The 18690-nt window shown below is 33.6% G+C and overlaps 2 protein-coding genes across 2 annotated transcripts in view; one reads left to right on the top strand and one right to left on the bottom strand.

The window, feature by feature from the left end:
• Positions 1–203: 203 nt before the first annotated feature.
• Positions 204–7085, top strand: LOC106474255 (adenosylhomocysteinase-like). The gene is made up of 9 exons (XM_013934944.2): positions 204–316; positions 1234–1424; positions 1624–1752; positions 2234–2333; positions 2471–2583; positions 3371–3578; positions 4283–4488; positions 5973–6167; positions 6783–7085. The coding sequence occupies exons 1-9, from the start codon at positions 289–291 to the stop codon at positions 6912–6914; spliced, it is 1302 nt and encodes a 433-aa protein (XP_013790398.1). The 5' UTR covers positions 204–288; the 3' UTR covers positions 6915–7085.
• Positions 7086–7456: 371 nt separating this feature from the next.
• LOC106474257 (protein fantom-like) overlaps positions 7457–18690 on the bottom strand; it is a 29542-nt gene continuing 18308 nt past the window's right edge. The window contains exons 10-22 of the mRNA XM_013934947.2: positions 18021–18115; positions 16364–16517; positions 13479–13633; positions 12290–12415; positions 11958–12059; positions 11588–11857; positions 10631–10988; positions 10112–10296; positions 9045–9237; positions 8627–8705; positions 8398–8488; positions 8075–8117; positions 7457–7817 (exon numbers count right to left, since the gene is read on the bottom strand). Coding sequence (XP_013790401.2) covers positions 7729–7817; positions 8075–8117; positions 8398–8488; positions 8627–8705; positions 9045–9237; positions 10112–10296; positions 10631–10988; positions 11588–11857; positions 11958–12059; positions 12290–12415; positions 13479–13633; positions 16364–16517; positions 18021–18115 — 1940 coding nt within the window. The 3' untranslated portion in view covers positions 7457–7728. The remainder of the gene's footprint in view (positions 7818–8074; positions 8118–8397; positions 8489–8626; positions 8706–9044; positions 9238–10111; positions 10297–10630; positions 10989–11587; positions 11858–11957; positions 12060–12289; positions 12416–13478; positions 13634–16363; positions 16518–18020; positions 18116–18690) is intronic.

Here is an 18690-nt window from a genome sequence, read left to right as displayed (position 1 = left end):
ATAGCACCATTGAAACTAGAATCATTTGTAAAAGGGCACACTTGTTTTTGTAAGATTAAAAATGACAATGTCTTTACCCATGCGTAAAGTTAAGTATGTGTTACATTTCTCCACAAAGACATCTTTTCAATTTGACAGAAAAAGTAGGAAATTTCCCAGCAGCTAGTATTATTCCACTAGATGTCGCAATAATAGAGCTAAAGCCTACTTATACGATGCTCGCAAGAGATACGGTCTCATTCTCTAAGTTCTGGTTTGGTGTTTAGTTTGTAAACAAAAGATCCGAAAATGAGTCAGAAGCCTGCGTACAAAGTAGGTAAGTTGGGGTATCCAGGCAACGGCAAATATTCCAGTCATTGCTGTTGTGTTGATACATAGATTAGAGGTATAATCAAGTTTAACTGAAGTGAGAGCAGTTGAGTTTATATTCCTCTAAAAAGGTATATGCTGATAAAATTACTTATGAATTTATAAGCAATCATATATATACAAAAAAATTTGAACTTATAAACTATAAAAAACAAAAGTGAAATATTTAAATATTGGAACTTCACAAACTGCAAGACTAACCGAACAGTTAGTACAGCAGTACTATATATTATATTACTAACATTACAGTAACAGTGATACTGATACAACAGATCTCGCTCTGAAATCTTAACTGCTTGTTAACTTAGACCGTAGTATAAAATATTTCTTGGCCTGTATTAGTAATAATTTAAGTTGAAAGATAAATATTTTAAACTGTAGCAGGAATTCAATTTTACAACTTATTTTAGTATGTACAAAAAAGTTATGTTAGTTGTATATTTTGCTTGACACACACAGAAAATCGGAGTAGACAAACGTTTTTTGTTGTTTTTTCATTTGTATGTGTATGTTTTGGTAACCCGATGAAACTGATAGGTTTCTAGGTTCTCAATCAATGGCGAATTGTTGGAAATTTTTTTACCACTACAGGGCAAGTACTTTTTAATCTTATGAATTTGTACACGTGTTATGTTTGTTTTATAATTGAACAGCTTAGTAAGTACCGTAAAGATCCTGTTAGAATACTGTACTTAATACTTCTATTTTGGTGCAAAAAACAGAGAAATACTGATGTTCAAAACTGCCAGTACTACACGATCATCACAGCATACTTGACTGTATGTGTGGTAAAATTAGTTAGTAGCGTGAAGTGTCTTATATTTGTTATTTTGGTTCCTAACATGGTTTTGACCTTTCATACAGCTGATATCACCCTGGCCGACTTCGGTCGCAAAGAAATGATTATGGCTGAGAATGAGATGCCTGGCTTAATGGCTCTTAGGAAGAAGTATGGCCCCCTGAAGATCCTGAAAGGAGCTCGAATTGCTGGCTGTCTCCATATGACTATACAGACTGCCGTTTTGATTGAAACTCTCTTGGAGTTGGGAGCTGAGGTCTGTAGAAGTTTCTTTCTTGAGAAAGGATCTGATAATACTAGGTGTAATCATTAGGCTTAACAATGAAACGTCCTAAGGTATATTTAAGAAATGGCGCTACTTATAAGTTGGACAAATATAAAATAATATTTACCACTATTTGCTTGTGTGTAACATTTGACATCTTCACCTTTGGCTTTAAATTCATGTCTTGCAGGTCCAATGGTCAAGTTGCAATATATTTTCAACTCAGGATCACGCAGCTGCTGCTATTGCTAAAAGAGGAGTTGCTGTATATGCATGGAAGGGTGAAACAGATGAGGAATATATCTGGTGTATAGAACAGGTAAGAAGTTTTAGTTAGTGTAGGAACACTCTGCATGTAATGAGTGGTATATTTAACCTCTGTTTAACTTCTGATTTCAGAAAATGTGTAATTTTTTCAGTATTTTCTCTTAAGTTTTTATTGATTTAAAGAACAATGTATTAAGTTTCCTAATCTCTACTTTGGTATACCAGTAATGATCATGTAAATAGCAGAAGAAAGGCACACAGTGTACAAGATTTTCCAAAGTCTGTGATCATGACTTTAAATGAATGAAAGAAATACAAATTGGCTTAGTTACCTCACCCTTTCTACTGTCAAAACATTTTACATTTTTTGTTTTCTGTATGAGAATGTTATGACTACTAGTCCTTCATAATAAGTTGCATAGTTTTGTAGTTTGTTACTTTTGTAAGCAGTTACACAATCATAATTCAAAGTATTAGCTGTCTATCTTAAAGATAATTTTTTAATAAATACACTTGCTGTTTTTTCAACTCAGACTCTTGTGTTTCCTGATGGACAACCACTGAACATGATTCTGGATGATGGTGGTGACCTGACTAACTTAGTCCACACAAAATACCCCCAGTATCTACCAGGTAGATAAAATCATGCAAGTTTTACATTATGCAGTAGTTAATTATCTTCAATATACAACTGGATATTTTAATACACTTACATTGTTGGCGTATTCAGGATTACATAAATTTAATTGAGGCCTTTTTTTTTACATTAGGGATTGTGGGTGTGTCAGAAGAAACAACAACTGGAGTGCATAATCTTTATAAGATGCTGAAGAATGAAACCTTGAAAATTCCAGCAATCAATGTCAACGATTCAGTGACCAAGGTAGGTTGGTGGACATGTATGAGTTAATAAATCCACTGCCCAAACCTAGTAAAGATAAATATTAAATGCCCATATGTGATTTTTACTGTCAAGTTTTGTTTATAGCTCCTGGTAAGCTTTAAGTCAAAATTTGGGGTTAATTTGAAAAGTAAAGACTGTTCATTTGAACTATGACTGTTATATACACATTGTAATGAAATATATTGTGTTGTAATGTAAAAACACTTAACTTTTTGTTTTAGTAATATATATATATATATATATATGGTTGTTTTTATACTATACTCAGACCTTGCTGTGCAGAATAGATAATGTGATACACTATTAGCACATTATGTTCTAAGGAAAGAATCAACATATGATCAGTTCACGTCTCGCACGGTTAAAGTTGTTTGTTCTAAGGAAGGGATCAACATGTGATCAGTTCACGTCTCGCACAGTTAAAGTTGTTTGTTCTAAGGAAGGGATCAACATGTGATCAGTTCACGTCTCGCACAGTTAAAGTTGTTTGTTCTAAGGCATGAACACGTTTAAAACCATGCTATTCTATTCTGCTTAAGAGATACATAATTCCTAAAGGGTGCTGAAATCTTACACTAGTATGAATAGGTGGATTGCTTTTTATTGTAAGTACGTACCAGGATTGAATTTGTTTTGATTGTAAGTTACATGGTTTCACACGTTTATTTTAGGTTCTCCATTGAGAAGTTTAATGATTTTAAATTAGTTTCCCAACTTTTGTGACAAAGACTGAACTTTTTTGTTGTTGTGTTCTTATTGATTGTAGAGTAAATTTGACAACCTTTATGGGTGCCGTGAGTCCCTTACTGATGGTATTAAACGGGCAACGGACATCATGCTGGCAGGGAAAGTGTGTGTGGTGGCAGGATATGGCGATGTTGGAAAAGGTTCTGCCCAGTCTCTGCGAGCCTTTGGAGCTCGTGTCATCATCACAGAAATCGATCCTATTAATGCTCTCCAGGCTGCCATGGAAGGTAAGGTGAAATTCCCGTAAACTCTTGTAACATTAAATGTTAGATTTATGTATATAGTATTTTTAGGAAGTATTCACGAAGTTGAAATGTATTTTAGTAACAGAGAACAATAGTAATAATTTTACGTTTTTTAGCTGGGGTATGTTTTATGTTAATCACTGACAGTTTATTAAACGTTTGCTATATATATGTGCCAAATGTTTGTTTTTTTTATTATTATTTGGAAAGTTTCTATTAAGAAGGACGAAGAAAGTGATAACTTTAATGTTTCAAAATTTCTCCATACATTAGGAAACATTTTGTGCAAGTTAACAAAGTAATTGGTAGATATTTGTTTCCATGATGAGCTAGACATACAAAATTAACACTTGAAATTACTGTCTAGACTCGGTTTATTTATGAATGGTTGTTATACTTACAGTACAGCTTGATTTCTGTCTACACACGGTTTATTTATGAATGGTTGTTATACTAACGGTACAGCTTGATTTCTGTCTACACACGGTTTATTTATGAATGGTTGTTATACTTACAGTACAGCTTGAAGTTAAACAAATAAAATGGTGTTATTATTGTTAAGCAAACTGGACTTTGTAACATTTAGTCCAACAATATATTTGATAAGTATATGGTAACTTTGAGTACAATTAAAGCATGGTAGGTGAAGATAATACAAGATGTTTATTAAAGAAATAATTTTATAGGTTATGAAGTTACTACAATGGAGGAGGCAGTGTCTCGAGCTTCGATATTCGTCACAACTACTGGCTGTCGTGACGTCTTAACTGGTGAACACTTCATGAAAATGGGAAATGATGCTATAGTCTGTAATATTGGTCATTTTGATATTGAAATTGATGTGAAGTGGCTAGATCAGAATGCAGTAGAAAAAATCAACATCAAGCCTCAGGTCAGAAAATTAATTTTTGAACATGTTTATCTGTTTGTTCTTTAGTGACCAATACTGCTAAAGCTAAAAAATTAGCTAATGGTGTTAATAATAATGTTTTTGTTAAAGCTGTTTCCAGTATTGTCTTTAATTATTCATTTTGTTTCAAACTTCTTTGATAATTTGATAATCAAATTTGTTTTAGAATAAAAAATATCTTTTATCCGTTATTTTGACTACTGTATCTCTGTACATGTTGGGTCAATTTGACTTACCTTGTAACCACCATAAATAAATTATACTTTTTTGTTCTAGAATGACTACGAAATATAACCCAATAACATAAATAGCTTAAATCTCATAACATTATACATTTATATTGACCTTTCAGCCATGCCTGGCTAACAATACAGGAGTTACAGTGATGCTGCTCTCATGTTACCGTATCAAATAACATAAAACTGACCTTTGGTCTGTACAAAGTAACTTGTCTTTTGTAAAATACAGTCACATTTCAATTATTATATATGTATATAGATTATTGCTATTTGAAATAACTTCTTAAACATATTTTTCATAGAACAGTAAATAAAGAAGTAAATCAGTCAATTATTTCTTCTAGTTATGAACTTTGTACTCGTTTTCTGCTTCATGTAGGTAGCTAAGCCTTATCAAGTTTGCAAGTGGAGGATGTGACATGAAATTATTATATTTTTTTTTAATTTGACATTACAAATAACCAAAAGTCATAAAGTATTATATAAATACCATAGAATTCCACTGTAATTTATCAAGCTTAGTAACTAAGCTGTATTTGTGTCTAAAAAAACCATGTGAAATTTTGAGCTTACCTTACTGCTTGGAAAAGAAAGAGGTTGAGAAAGCCACTAGGGGGACATTCATATGTTATAAACAGACGTAATCATTTGCAAAATTGGAAATAGGTGGGTGGAGCCACTGTTTGATTCTCTAAATGTAGCAATATCCCAGGAAATAGAAAAGATACGAGGTTCTTATTTTATTTTATAGCTTATGAATATTGGTAATTTGAGTCCCTAATTTGTAAAAAGCTATAGGCTTTGTATTTAGACTTCACAGATATCTAATTTGAACCAATGCTGCATTCAACATACCACGTGACACACAAAAAGTGATACTTAGATATTCTTTCTTGGTATTTATTTATAAGTTAAGAAATTAACTAATGTATAATACTAACATTTTGAATGGAAGTCAACAAACAAGATGACGTATCCATACAGTTAATGGAGTAACTTCAACAAAACTAATACTTTAGAATGAAAAGGTTTGATTTACAATAGGTTGTGATATAATCTTGTTATTGGGGTACCATTTGTGAGATAAATTGTTAATATAATATTTGATTAGCTGTCTTTCCTCTAGTTCATCACTTTAAAATTAGGGAAGATTTTATGAAGATAAGTAGTTTTGCATGGCAGACAACATGTTTGTAATAACTAAAAGTATAAGTTTTTCTTTTACAGGTTGACAGGTACAAGCTGGCCAATGGCAATCACATCATCCTTCTTGCAGAGGGAAGGTTAGTGAACTTAGGTTGTGCAACCGGTCACCCAAGCTTTGTTATGAGTAATTCCTTCACAAATCAAGTTCTAGCACAGATTGAACTGTGGACTAAGAAAGGACAGTACAAAGTTGGAGTTTACTTCCTCCCCAAAAAGGTTAGTTTCTACCTTATGTTTTGGGGTGATTATTGGATAACATTTGTTTGATTCAAGTTATTACATACATTTTCTTTAGTTTAATAGGAATAGTAAGTTCATTGATTTGAGTGCCTACATACAGTATGTTAAAGTGTCAGTTAACAGAACTGCGTACTATCATTTGAAACCACTATTCTATTAAGTATACTTATTATCATATTCGGTCACGTAAAATCAACAACGTTTCTCAAATAAAAGGCAGAAGTAAGACAAAAGAACTTTAAATAGTTTATATCCATTACTAAAAAAGCTCCCACAAGGCTGGTTAAAAAGGTTTTTTTTTATGCTGCATGCACATTTTTGGTCCCTCCATTAACTAAATTATTTTCATAAAATATTCTGAATGATATAATTACTTTAAAAAAAAAATTTCAATAATGGAACCTGAATATAAATCAGCTTTATTGAATTGAGAAATAAATGACTTTGAACATTGATGTACAGGTAGTCCTTTTATGGGAAGAAGGATTTTTGGCAGGTTATCTAGGACTAAACGTAGGATTGATGATGAGTTAGAAACTGTTTGTATTGTCTAAATTCATAAAAGTTGACAACAATTATTTTATATTCCAGCTTGATGAAGAGGTAGCTGCCTTGCATCTTGATAAGCTTGGAGTGAAACTGACCAAGCTCTCTCCTGGCCAGTCGGAGTACTTGAGCCTTCCAAGTGAAGGTCCTTATAAACCTGATCATTATCGTTATTAGAAGCAATTGTGGGACATATTTAGTGTGCATTACACACAAAATAATAAACTTATATAAACCTCAAAGTTGTTCACCTTATGATTACTGAACTCTGTTTTATTCACAGGTGGGTTAAGAACTTTGTATATTCCAGACCAAAGAGTTTTTTCTAATAAAATATTTCAGTCTGTATTTGCCTTTGAGAAATGAATACAAACAGATGAGTGTTTGTGTGTCTAATAAAGAGGATTCTTCCCAGAGCTTCAATGTAAGAAACATTTAAGTTTGCATCATAACAGACATGTTCGTTGTGTGTAGAGGGGACATCATCAACTTCAAGAATCTAGCAGGGTTGACATACAATGTCACACACACAAGTTCTAAACCACAACTACATTGTTTCTGTCCATGGGTGTCATCAACCCCCACTTACCAAAAGAGTTCTAACAATCTGCTTTGGGGGGGGGGGTACAGTGTATCCATGATTTTTATATTTTACCAAATAAAAATGATTGTGTGTATGTTGTAATTGAACAAGTGATCAACTGACAATTTTTCTACAGTTAACATTAGAAAAGACACAAACACATTTATTCTTTGCTCTAAAATATAACTATAAACTTACTTATTTTTAATGCTCTGCAGTAACCTGCAACTATAAATAGTGTCAGGATGGTTATAATATCAATAAATAACTTGGTGTATTAGATACCTGCTTTAACAACACAATTCACAACCTGACAAAGTTAATGACCAGTACTAGTTGAGCAAGACACTTGTAACGGACAAAAAGAGTTTTAGAAGTCTCACAGTTCTGTAGTCAGCAGCCAACATCTTAACTTCTCATGTTCTCAAGAGCAGCCACACACTGCACTGTCACAGTTAGCTTTCCAATTATGGTTTGTTCATCAGTGGCATCATGTACTAAAGGAGAACAGATAATACTCGTACATTATGTTATACCATTGCATTCTAAAAGTTTTAATTCTTCTCCGCTAATGTTAACACACCGTAACCCTTGTGAGGATTAATAAGTTGAATCCTTTATTATCTGTTTTGTCATGAACAAACTATAATTCTGTATTACTTCAGTATCTACACATAAGAAACTAAACAATTTTGTGTGTTTCACTACTTGTTTCAATATGAAACTATTCATAAAAATATAAACACTGACTCACTGTTTAACTCCTTTCCAATAACATCTTGCTTCTTCTGGACAATCTAAATGACAAAAACATTAAAATATGAATTATCTTAGCAGCTTTCTTACTAGTAGAACAACAGAAAGAAAAGTCCAACATTGTTACTTTACTCAAAATGATCAGCATTTTCATTGTTTAAATTTAAACTGCTGAAAGATTTCAATCTACATAAATACATCTAAATATCTTAAGTATAAAAAACACGTGTAAAGCATGTAGTTTTTACCAGTTTCAGTTCTGTATAAACACATCTCAATGCCTTCAATATGAAATACACATGTAAAGTGTTAAGCTGTTACCTCTCTGAGATCTACATATGCATATCCGACATCTTCACAATCCAGATCCTGCTTGTCCTCTGGTGGTTCACTCACAACAGTAAAAGTTAATCTGGAAACCAACAGCAGTAGAATTACTCAGTTTTAGACCTTCCTATCTGTACAAAGTAACTTGTTGATGTTGATGAACCTAACAGTCTGTAGTACATTTACCAGATACTTAACTATATATATATAAATAACCACATACCTCGCTGATGTTGGAGAATCTAACATAGCTGCTAACATTTCTCGCTCCCTCATGTGATTAACAGAATCAACCTGAAAAACTGGGGAAGAACTACATCATGGCAGAAACTACTTAATACTTGCTATAAGTTCAAATGTGGATGTATAACAGACTTAACTAAAGTTCCCCATTTATGGTCGACCATAGTGGGCCAAGGAAAATGGTAGGACTCTTAGTTCTAAACACATTACTGTATAAAGTGGGATCACTGTTCCTAATTCTACAAACACTACTGTATAAGATGGGATCATTGTTCCTAGTTCTACACAAACTACTGTATAGGGTGGGATCATTTTTCTTAGTTCTACACACACTACTGTATTAAGTCATTGTAAACTTAACATATTACAAATAAAATGAAAAACCACTGTTGTCTTACCTTTCCGGAAGTTAAAAGTGATGTAATGAGGTGGATGAGGTTTGGGCAGTGAGAAAGGAGTTTCTAGTTCTGCTGCAGGAAAATCCAGAAACTTGTATTCAACAAAAAGCATCTCAACATTATTGTCAGCTAAAATAGCAGCTCCCTCTAGCAGTGAAAGACGAGAAACTTCAACCAATACTGTGTCATGTGGCTTCAGAGAAAACAGTTAGAAAGAAAGAGAAAATACATTAAAGATTAAAAAATAATCAACCTTCTGTTTTGTTGTTTAAAATAAGTGAATTTGAGAATGGACACAAATCTTATGAACACTAATAAGGAACTACTTTATTAGGCACTACTCTTGTTTGTTTTAAACTGTTTACTTTCTAAAGCAGGTCACAATCAACACCAGAACATACTGGTTCAAACTGAAAATAAACTCAGTAACGAGTAAAGCTAATTAAACATACTTATTTGTAGAGATTAGAAAGCATTGTTTCATCTGGTGTTACCTTCACTGTTAGTGACATTCAAGGCTGTAAACCTTACAAAGTTCAGCTAGCTTAGAATATTTAAGTTAGTCCTAAATCCAATATAATAAAAACACAATTGTGATTATAAAATGAAATTATTGGTAACTTGTGTTCTTTTACATCTCTATGGTTTCATGGATTACAATATTTTAAAACTAACTCTTCTTTGCAACTCTCTGTAATGATTTTCTTTAAAGTTAATTTCAATGTCTTCCTAAAGTGTCATTACATCATCATACCCAAATGTACCATTTTCTATTGAAGTAACAGTAAATAAAATTTTCAAACACTCATACAATCACTTATTATTCAGATGTTTCACTAAAAAATACTAATCTACCATTCTTTTGGTCACTGTTACAGTAACGAACTATTTTTAACATTTTTTTTGAAAACATAAAAAGTACGTACACATTATGCAGATTGGTGGATAAAATATATTTTTATACATCATTTTCACAAGAAAATAAGACCACTCTAAAAGCACACAATTTTATAGATTCACTTGACGGACTTTTATTTTTCAACATTACATGAAAACTTTTGTCTCACCCTCGTCAGCAGGTGTTGAGGCGAAGAAGTCACCACAACTTCCTCTGCAGATTCTTCACTTTCATCATCTCCATCCACAGAATCATCTTCTTCTTCAGGGTTACTACAACATTCTTTCATTATTGTTTCTGGAAGTGTTGAAACCACCGTGTCGCAGGTCTGACCTTCCAGATTATTGTTTGTCACTAAAAATGAAAGTTAACTCTAAGAACTTTAACAATTCTGGAAGTTTCAGCTATGTACATGTAGTTCATAAACCAAGGACATATCAGTTATTGTGTAATCATAATTCTTGTAAAGCCAAACTGATGTACTATCTCAAGTCAAACAACCAAGGACATATCAGTTATTGTGTAATCATAATTCTTATAAAGCCAAACTGATGTACTATCTCAAGTCAAACAAATTCGTGACAACTTTTTAATTCAACGAGTTTTGAAATTCTCAATAAATGATCATATATAGGTTTAATATTTCAATTCTCAACTAACTAACTAAACGACAGCAAGAAGGTCTAACCAGATTGTGTTGTGGGACCATTTCCTGCCGATTCTTCTGAACTAATGGTGGATAATGCTCCAGTGTGTTTCAGAGATCTTCGAGGAGTAGGTTCAGGTTTAAATTTTTGAACTGGAATTTGCTGTTCTGAAAAATTGGAGTTTACAGGTTCAAGCAAGTGACTTTCATACATGACCTCTGAGGTCCCAGGTGTGGGTGAAGCTTGGTTTTGTAGAGTTTTTGAAGGTCCAGGTTCTGCTGAAGAAATCCTAGGCTTTGCAGAAACAGATGCATCATCATCATCACCATCTTCAGAGGACGAAGATGGGTGATACCCGGCAGACATTGCTGCTACAAAAGACTTGCTTCTCTCATTCTTCTGAAATTACGATACTCAGTTCTTTCATACAGAAAGAAATTATTTTTTGTAACCTTCAACAAGTATTCTAATCATTCATTACTAGTCTGTTAGGCAATTTGGTCAGTAAAGACACGTGAACTTTACTGACCAGCCTTTCAATGATTTGGTCAGTAAAGACACGTGAACTTTACTGAAAAGCCTTTCAGTGACTTGGTCAGTAAATACACATAACCAATACTGACTAGCATTACAGGCAACTTAGTTAGTAAAGACACTAACCACTACTGTCTAGCATTACAAGCAATTTGGTCAGTAAAGACACACAACCAATACTGACTAGCATTACAGTCAGTTTGGTCAGTATGTGACACAACTTAGAGAAAAACATGTCCACAAGGGATTTCTATATTAAACAATTATGTTAGTCTTCAAAACTGAACCAATTAACAAAGAAAAACAGATCTAATTAAAATCTGAAAATACAAATCAAAGTAATTTAAAATAACCTCTGGAAGACCATTTTAAAATACTGTTACTGGTAAATTAAATCCCACATTACGTTACAGCACTTATTTTTGCATTAAAATGTGAATATAATACAACTACTGAAGAATTACATCTCTTGATGAGCTGGTACCGACACCTCTTGGAGGTTTAACTGGTGTTGAGGAAGCAACTGGACTCTGAAAATGAGTTGCCCTACTACATGGTTGAAGTCCTGGAGTGGAAAGTCGATTCTGGCTGGAGGATATAAAACCTTCTTCTCTGTCAACATCCTGTTTTACAACTTCACTCTGGCTGGATAGTTTCTCAACTCTATCAAGATTCTGTTGTTTCTTTGGATCTCCTGTGGAACAGTCTTCGATAGCTGACTCTTCCTCTTCCAACTGCAAAAAGAAATTATAATAAGCTTCTGCACTACTTGAGATGATGTAATCCACAATTACAACTCTACGATAAAACAATAATGAAGATCTAAGGCCTTACCTCATCTGCGGGTTTGGGTATCCCAGTTGTTGGAGGTGGAGACAGGTAAGTATACTGCCAATACAGAGAAACCTCAATTGTTCCTGTGGTTTCTTTACTTTCCTGTAGACACAAGAAAGACAACCAACTTAACACTTTACCATAATATATAAACATTTTACATGGTTATTAACTAGCATGTTCTCTGTGGAATATTTCTATGTTTTTTTACATTTAGAAAGCCTTTCAAAAATAGTTGTACACTTTCAGACTAGCTAACATTTGTAAAGATTATCTTTTTTTTACATTTTATTACAAATTCCACTGAAATACATAACTACTTCAAAACTTACGTTCCGAAGTTCAAACATTCCTTTGATGGCTTTATCACGGGCTAATGCCAACAAGGGAATTGAAACTTTCCCAAGATAACTTGCCAGATCTGGGTCTGTGTCATCAAATACAAATATATCTAAGTTCTGAAAGGATAAACACAAATAAATAAACTTACAAACTATTTTACACAAAATTATTAAACAAAACTTTCAAAATTAAATACATTCCCATACTCTTCATTTGACTTTACCAGAAGTATAACAAAGTTTTTTTATAAAACTGATTGTTATCAAATGAAAACGAAACAATATGCATGATCTTCTGGAAACGGTGAGGTCGTAGGTAATAGAAAAACTTCCAATATCCTAAAATATTTTGTAACACTATAAAATTAACTTTTCTCATGTAAGTATCTACTTCCCTGTCCATGTGTTGTTTTCATCTTTAAAAGATACATTATGGCTAACCACTGTTTTTAGGTAAGTGTCTACTTCCCTGTCCATGCATTGCTTTCATCTTTCAAAGATATAGTACATCCAATCTTTGTTTTTAGGTAAGTGTCTACTTCCCTGTCCATGCGTTGCTTTCATCTTTCAAAGATATAGTACATCCAATCTTTGTTTTTAGGTAAGTGTCTACTTCCCTGTCCATGTGTTGTTTTCATCTTTAAAAGATACATTATGGCTAACCACTGTTTTTAGGTAAGTGTCTACTTCCCTGTTCATGTGATGTTTTCATCTTTAAAAGATACAGTATTGCTAACCACTGTTTTTAGGTAAGTGTCTACTTCCCTGTCCATGCATTGCTTTCATCTTTCAAAGATATTGTACATCCAATCTTTGTTTTTAGGTAAGTGTCTACTTCCCTGTCCATGCGTTGCTTTCATCTTTCAAAGATATAGTACATCCAATCTTTGTTCTTAGGTAAGTGTCTACTTCTCCATCCATGTGTTGTTTTCATCTTCAAAAGATACAGTATGGCTAACCTTTGTTCTTAGGTAAGTGTCTACTTCCCTGTTCATGTGATGTTTTCATTTTTAAAAGATACAGTATTGCTAACCTATGTTCTTAGGTATGTATCTACTTCTCCTTCCATGTGTTGTTTTCATCTTTAAAAAATACACTATGATTAACTTTTGTTCTTAGGTAAGTGTCTAAGTTTTGTATATGTGCTGTTTTCATCTTTAAAAGATACAATATGACTAACCTTTGTTCTTAGATAAGTGTCTACTTCCCTGTCCATGTGTAGTGGAAAGGTTCTATGGTCATTAAACAATGGGCTATTAGAAGCAGGAATAATCAAAGTGTCTTGATCCGGTAAATCATAAAACTTGTATACACAGTAAGCTGATGGCTGGATATCTAGGAAAGAGTGAAAATTATTTAGGTTCTTATGTTGAAGAATATTTTTAAATTAAACTCTAAGAATCAACTCATACATATCTTTAATGTGATTCTTATTACACAAAATAAAATACTAAACATTAACATTTTCTTACACTGAAAATGTATTTCCAATAGGTACTTACCGCAACTCACCCAAAGCTATCTTATCCTGGTTTGCCCTCTAAGCATTGTTAAAAAATGTTTCACTAACAGAGCACCAGTCTTTTATAACCCTTCATTTTCATGCCATTTCAGAACATGTGCTGATCATGTGACTACCTTTCACCAATCATACTGCACCATCTATAATAGCTCAGTTAGCTCCCTCTACTATTCTAGCACAATCCTCATTTTTGAAAATTGCCAGGTACAAACTAGAAACACCAGCATGTCAGTGGGGAGGAAGGGTGGGAAGTGGGTAAGCATAGGTGAATACCTATCAGAAATATATTTTCAGTGTAAGACAATGTTAACTTCTGAAACGGTACTATCTCCATTCACCCAAAGCTAGAATCCCACATTTCGAAAGTGGAGGGGCTAGTGAATACATGGCAATATTCAATCAAGTGGAGAGAAACCACCTTAAAAGAACAGATGTGCCATAATAAGAAAAGAAGACAGACCTAAGGGGTATAGCATTACTTCTGGAACAAGTATTCTCTTCAACCAGTAATGAACACAGTAATACATATAGGGCAGAATGGAATAGGCAGGCAGGCACCATAGCCTCAAGAAAGAGATATACTGTACCATTCTGTGAAAAAATGCTGCATAACTAGGATGTGAAACAGCATAGCATGGACAAAAACAGAATGTCTCATGTGTAATTGACAATAGGCCCAAATAAATATGTGCCAAGGGTAGAGTCTTGGGGCACACCAGAACATGTCAGTTGTTGTCCAACTGGGCAAAATATCCGGTGGAAACTCCTTGTCTAGAATATTGTGAGCATTTAGAGCAATCCTCCCCGTCAAAAACAAAATCCAAAGAAAGCACCTTAAATAAGTAGTTTGATGATAAATACAGAGTCAGCCAGATGTCAACAGATATGTAGCAAGTGTTAGCATGGGACATAGTGATAGTTAGTCATAATAAGGTGTCTGATAATATGATATAAATATACATGGCTAGGGATAAAGGACTGTAAATTGTATATGAATAGACCAAGTGCGGTACACCTGGCCAAAAACATCCAGGGGAAGCATCTTTGGATACATCATATTATGCCAAGTGTGGTCCATCTGGGAAAAAGTATCCAGTGGAAGCATCTTGCATAAATCTGTAAGATCAACAAGTGTGGTCCGCCCAGACAAAAAACATCCAGGGGATGCAATTTGGATATATAATATTATGGCCAAGTGTGGTCCATCCAGACACAAACATACAAGGGAAACACCTAGGGATACATCGGATTATGCCAAGTGCATTTTATTTGGGCAGAAAACATCCAGTGGAAGCACCTCGTACAAGATTCAGAGATCAACAAGTGCAGTCTGCTTGGGCAAAACCCAGAGGGAAGTGCCTTGGATACATAGGATTAGGCCAAGTGCAGTCCATCCAGGCAGAAAACACCCAGTTGAAGTGCCTTGCATAAGAAATTTATTTTGTGATAAACAAGTGCAGTCAACCCAGGAAAAAACATCCAGGGGAAGCCCTTTGGATCCAGAATATTATGTTATTGCATAATCAATAAGTATAACAACAATAGCCCTCTTCTCATTGAGTGAGTATATATATAACAACAATAGCCCTCTTCTCATTGAGTGAGTATATATATAACAACAATAGCCCTCTTCTCATTGAGTGAGTATATATATAACAACAATAGCCCTCTTCTCATTGAGTGAGTATATATATGAGTTATGAAATTTGATTTAGTATACCGTATAAATCCCACTCAGAAGGAAACCTCCATGGTCCACCACTCCAGTAACTGGGAAATAGAAGAGGCAAGAACTCCCATGCTCCACTAGAAGAAAAGGGAGATTGAAGAGTCCAGAGGAACGATTCACTGGAGACGGTGCAATAAGTGTCCACAATTCCTTATTTTGGAAAGCTGAAAGACCCCGATTGTAAGAATCATGGGTCAGTAGGGATGGACAAAACCCCAATCTGTTTTGCTAATAAAGTCCATGAGTGATGGTCCTTTATATATAAAACAGTGATAAATATAAATATATATATATATATATATATATATACACACACACACACACACACCAGCATACCTGACCAGGCAACACCAGGTGGGATCCTGAAATATAATGTACATCAATGAAATAAAATAAAAAATAACATGTCCACTTACCCCAGTCAAAGGCAAACAGACGTGTGTATAAACACCACAGGAAGATGATGATACCTGCCCGAGGAAGACACAGCTAGGTTGTGCAGATAATCTGTGACAAATGTATTGGGAATTGTCCACATACTAGCCTATCACTATTTCAGTTCATACTAACATAATTACAGTGATTTGCCAAAGTAGGGATAAAAAATTTTAATTTTCAGTAACTCAATTTCTGTAGTTTTGACTTTCTTCTTTCAATATTTTTTGTAGCATTAAAACTTTCTATATTACTATATGTTTCCTTTTTATTAGCTATTTTTTGTGTGCCAGCAATAACAAATAATAACTACTGTACTTATAAACACATAATATCTAATTAGTATTACAGTTTTCAAACAACTTCTGTTAACTTATACCTCCTCTTCTGGCCTTCAGTCCCGTACACTTTATGAGTTTGATATGAAGTTCATTTATTCTTTCTTCAGGATTAGGCCTTTTGTCTAGTGTTTTCAAAGCTGCTTGTGATGTAGAAATATTTCCATCGACATATCCTAAGGCCTTGGATCTCTCCTACAAAGAAAACATGATATAATCTTATCTCAACACTAATAAATACTTCCTATAAAATGTTCAATCTTATATAAACATCTTGATAAATATCTCCTGTATAATGTTCAATCTTATATAAACATCTTGATAAATATATCCTGTATAATGTTCAATCTTATATACACATATTGATAAATATCTCCTGTATAATGTTCAATCTTATCTGAACACTGATAAATATCTCCTGTATAATGTATGGAGAACCACTGTACAAATGTGGTTCAGTGTTAGAGAAAGCTGTATGAAGAACCACTGTACAAATGTGGTTCAGTGTTAGAGAAAGCTGTATGGAGAACCACTGTACAAATGTGGTTCAGTGTTAGAGAAAGCTGTATGGAGAACCACTGTACAAATGTGGTTCAGTGTTAGAGAAAGCTGTATGGAGAACCACTGTACAAATGTGGTTCAGTGTTAGAGAAAGCTGTATGAAGAACCACTGTACAAATGTGATTCAGTGTTAGAGAAAGCTGTATGAAGAACCACTGTACAAATGTGGTTCAGTGTTAGAGAAAGCTGTATGGAGAGCTACTGTACAAATGTGGTTCAGTGTTAGAGAAAGCTGTATGGAGAACCACTGTACAAATGTGGTTCAGTGTTAGAGAAAGCTGTATGGAGAGCTACTGTACAAATGTGGTTCAGTGTTAGAGAAAGCTGTATGGAGAACCACTGTACAAATGTGGTTTAGTGTTAGAGAAAGCTGTATGAAGAACCACTGTATATTTTACAACAGCTTGATTTCAATTCTTTGCTGGTTTATGGTGCTGAATATTTGTACTCATTTGAAGTTGATAATGATTTAATTTTGTAGTTTTGTATTTGCATAAATACAAACACATATACATGCACAAGTATTTCAGAAGTATGAATAAGTTACACGTATACAGGCTGATGTGTTACAATCAGAAGTATGAATAAGTTACAAGTATACAGGCTGATGTGTTACAATCAGAAGTATGAATAAGTTACAGGTATACAGGCTGATGTGTTACAATCAGAAGTATGAATAAGTTACAGGTATACAGGCTGATGTGTTACAATCAGAAGTATGAATAAGTTACAGGTATACAGGCTGATGTGTTACAATCAGAAGTATGAATAAGTTACAGGTATACAGGCTGATGTGTTACAATCAGAAGTATGAATAAGTTACAAGTATACAGGCTGATGTGTTACAATCAGAAGTATGAATAAGTTACAAGTATACAGGCTGATGTGTTACAAGTTTGCTGTAATTTATTTTAGTTAATAATTTAACAATTAAACAAGTATTTCAGAAGTATGAATAAGTTACAAGTATACAGGCTGATGTGTTACCAAGTTTGCTGTAATTTATTTTAATTAATAATTTAACAGTTAAAATTTGGCACAACATGTTCTTATCCCTCTTACATGTATAACTAAACCAACATTTCACAGATTCTCTTCTCACAAATCAAACTTGAAATGTGATATTCACTTTCTAACCTTATACAGTCGAAGGGCTTGTTCCATTGGCAGTTTTAGTCTAATCCAGTATTTCACTGTTCCATAAAGGACACCAGGACTTCCATCTTTAACACCTGTAACCACACATGAAAATAATGTCATGTAGTTGAAGATGTAAGAATTTTGTTTTAGAAGAAAAAAAAGAAAATTATACATCAGTGAAGTAATCATCACAGGAAAAAATCAAACAATAACGAGCAACTAAGTTCCAGTTTCTTAGCTTCAGCACGGGCTCGGTCCCTATAACCTTTAAATTAGTAAGCATATGTTAACGAAATTTGGCAGATTATCAGTAAAAATTACAATGCTTTCATATGTAAAGTATAAAATTTTTTTAATTAAGTCTTAAGGTTTATAAAGCAATGTTTTTCTCATGCCTTTTTTTTCATTTCGCATGTTGCCTATCCAACATGCAAAGTAATTTTCATTTTAAGATTAAAAATACTTTTATGCATCAGAAAATTTTCAAATTTCACGTGTGAAATTTTTATAATGTCCAGATAATTATCAAATGTTTCTTAAGAAAAAACAATATTTTATCTGTTATTTTCACTAATGAATCTCTGTACGGGTTTGGTAGAATTGACCGATCTTGTAACCACCATAAAACATTAGGAAATAAATATAAATTATGCCTCTTTCATTCTAG

The sequence above is a fragment of the Limulus polyphemus genome, unplaced genomic scaffold (genome assembly GCF_000517525.1).
Source record: "Limulus polyphemus unplaced genomic scaffold, Limulus_polyphemus-2.1.2 Scaffold6998, whole genome shotgun sequence".
Classification (NCBI taxonomy): Eukaryota; Metazoa; Arthropoda; class Merostomata; order Xiphosura; family Limulidae; genus Limulus; species Limulus polyphemus.
Note: the sequence above shows the minus strand (reverse complement) of the source record. Positions and strands in the feature narration are given on the sequence as shown.

Coding starts and splice junctions, on each gene's coding strand:
- LOC106474255 (XM_013934944.2), top strand. CDS start 289: ATGAGTCAGAAGCCTGCGTACAAAGTAG. Junction 1,425..1,623: donor TCTTGGAGTTGGGAGCTGAG/GTCTGTAGAAGT, acceptor CATGTCTTGCAG/GTCCAATGGTCAAGTTGCAA. Junction 2,584..3,370: donor TCAACGATTCAGTGACCAAG/GTAGGTTGGTGG, acceptor TATTGATTGTAG/AGTAAATTTGACAACCTTTA.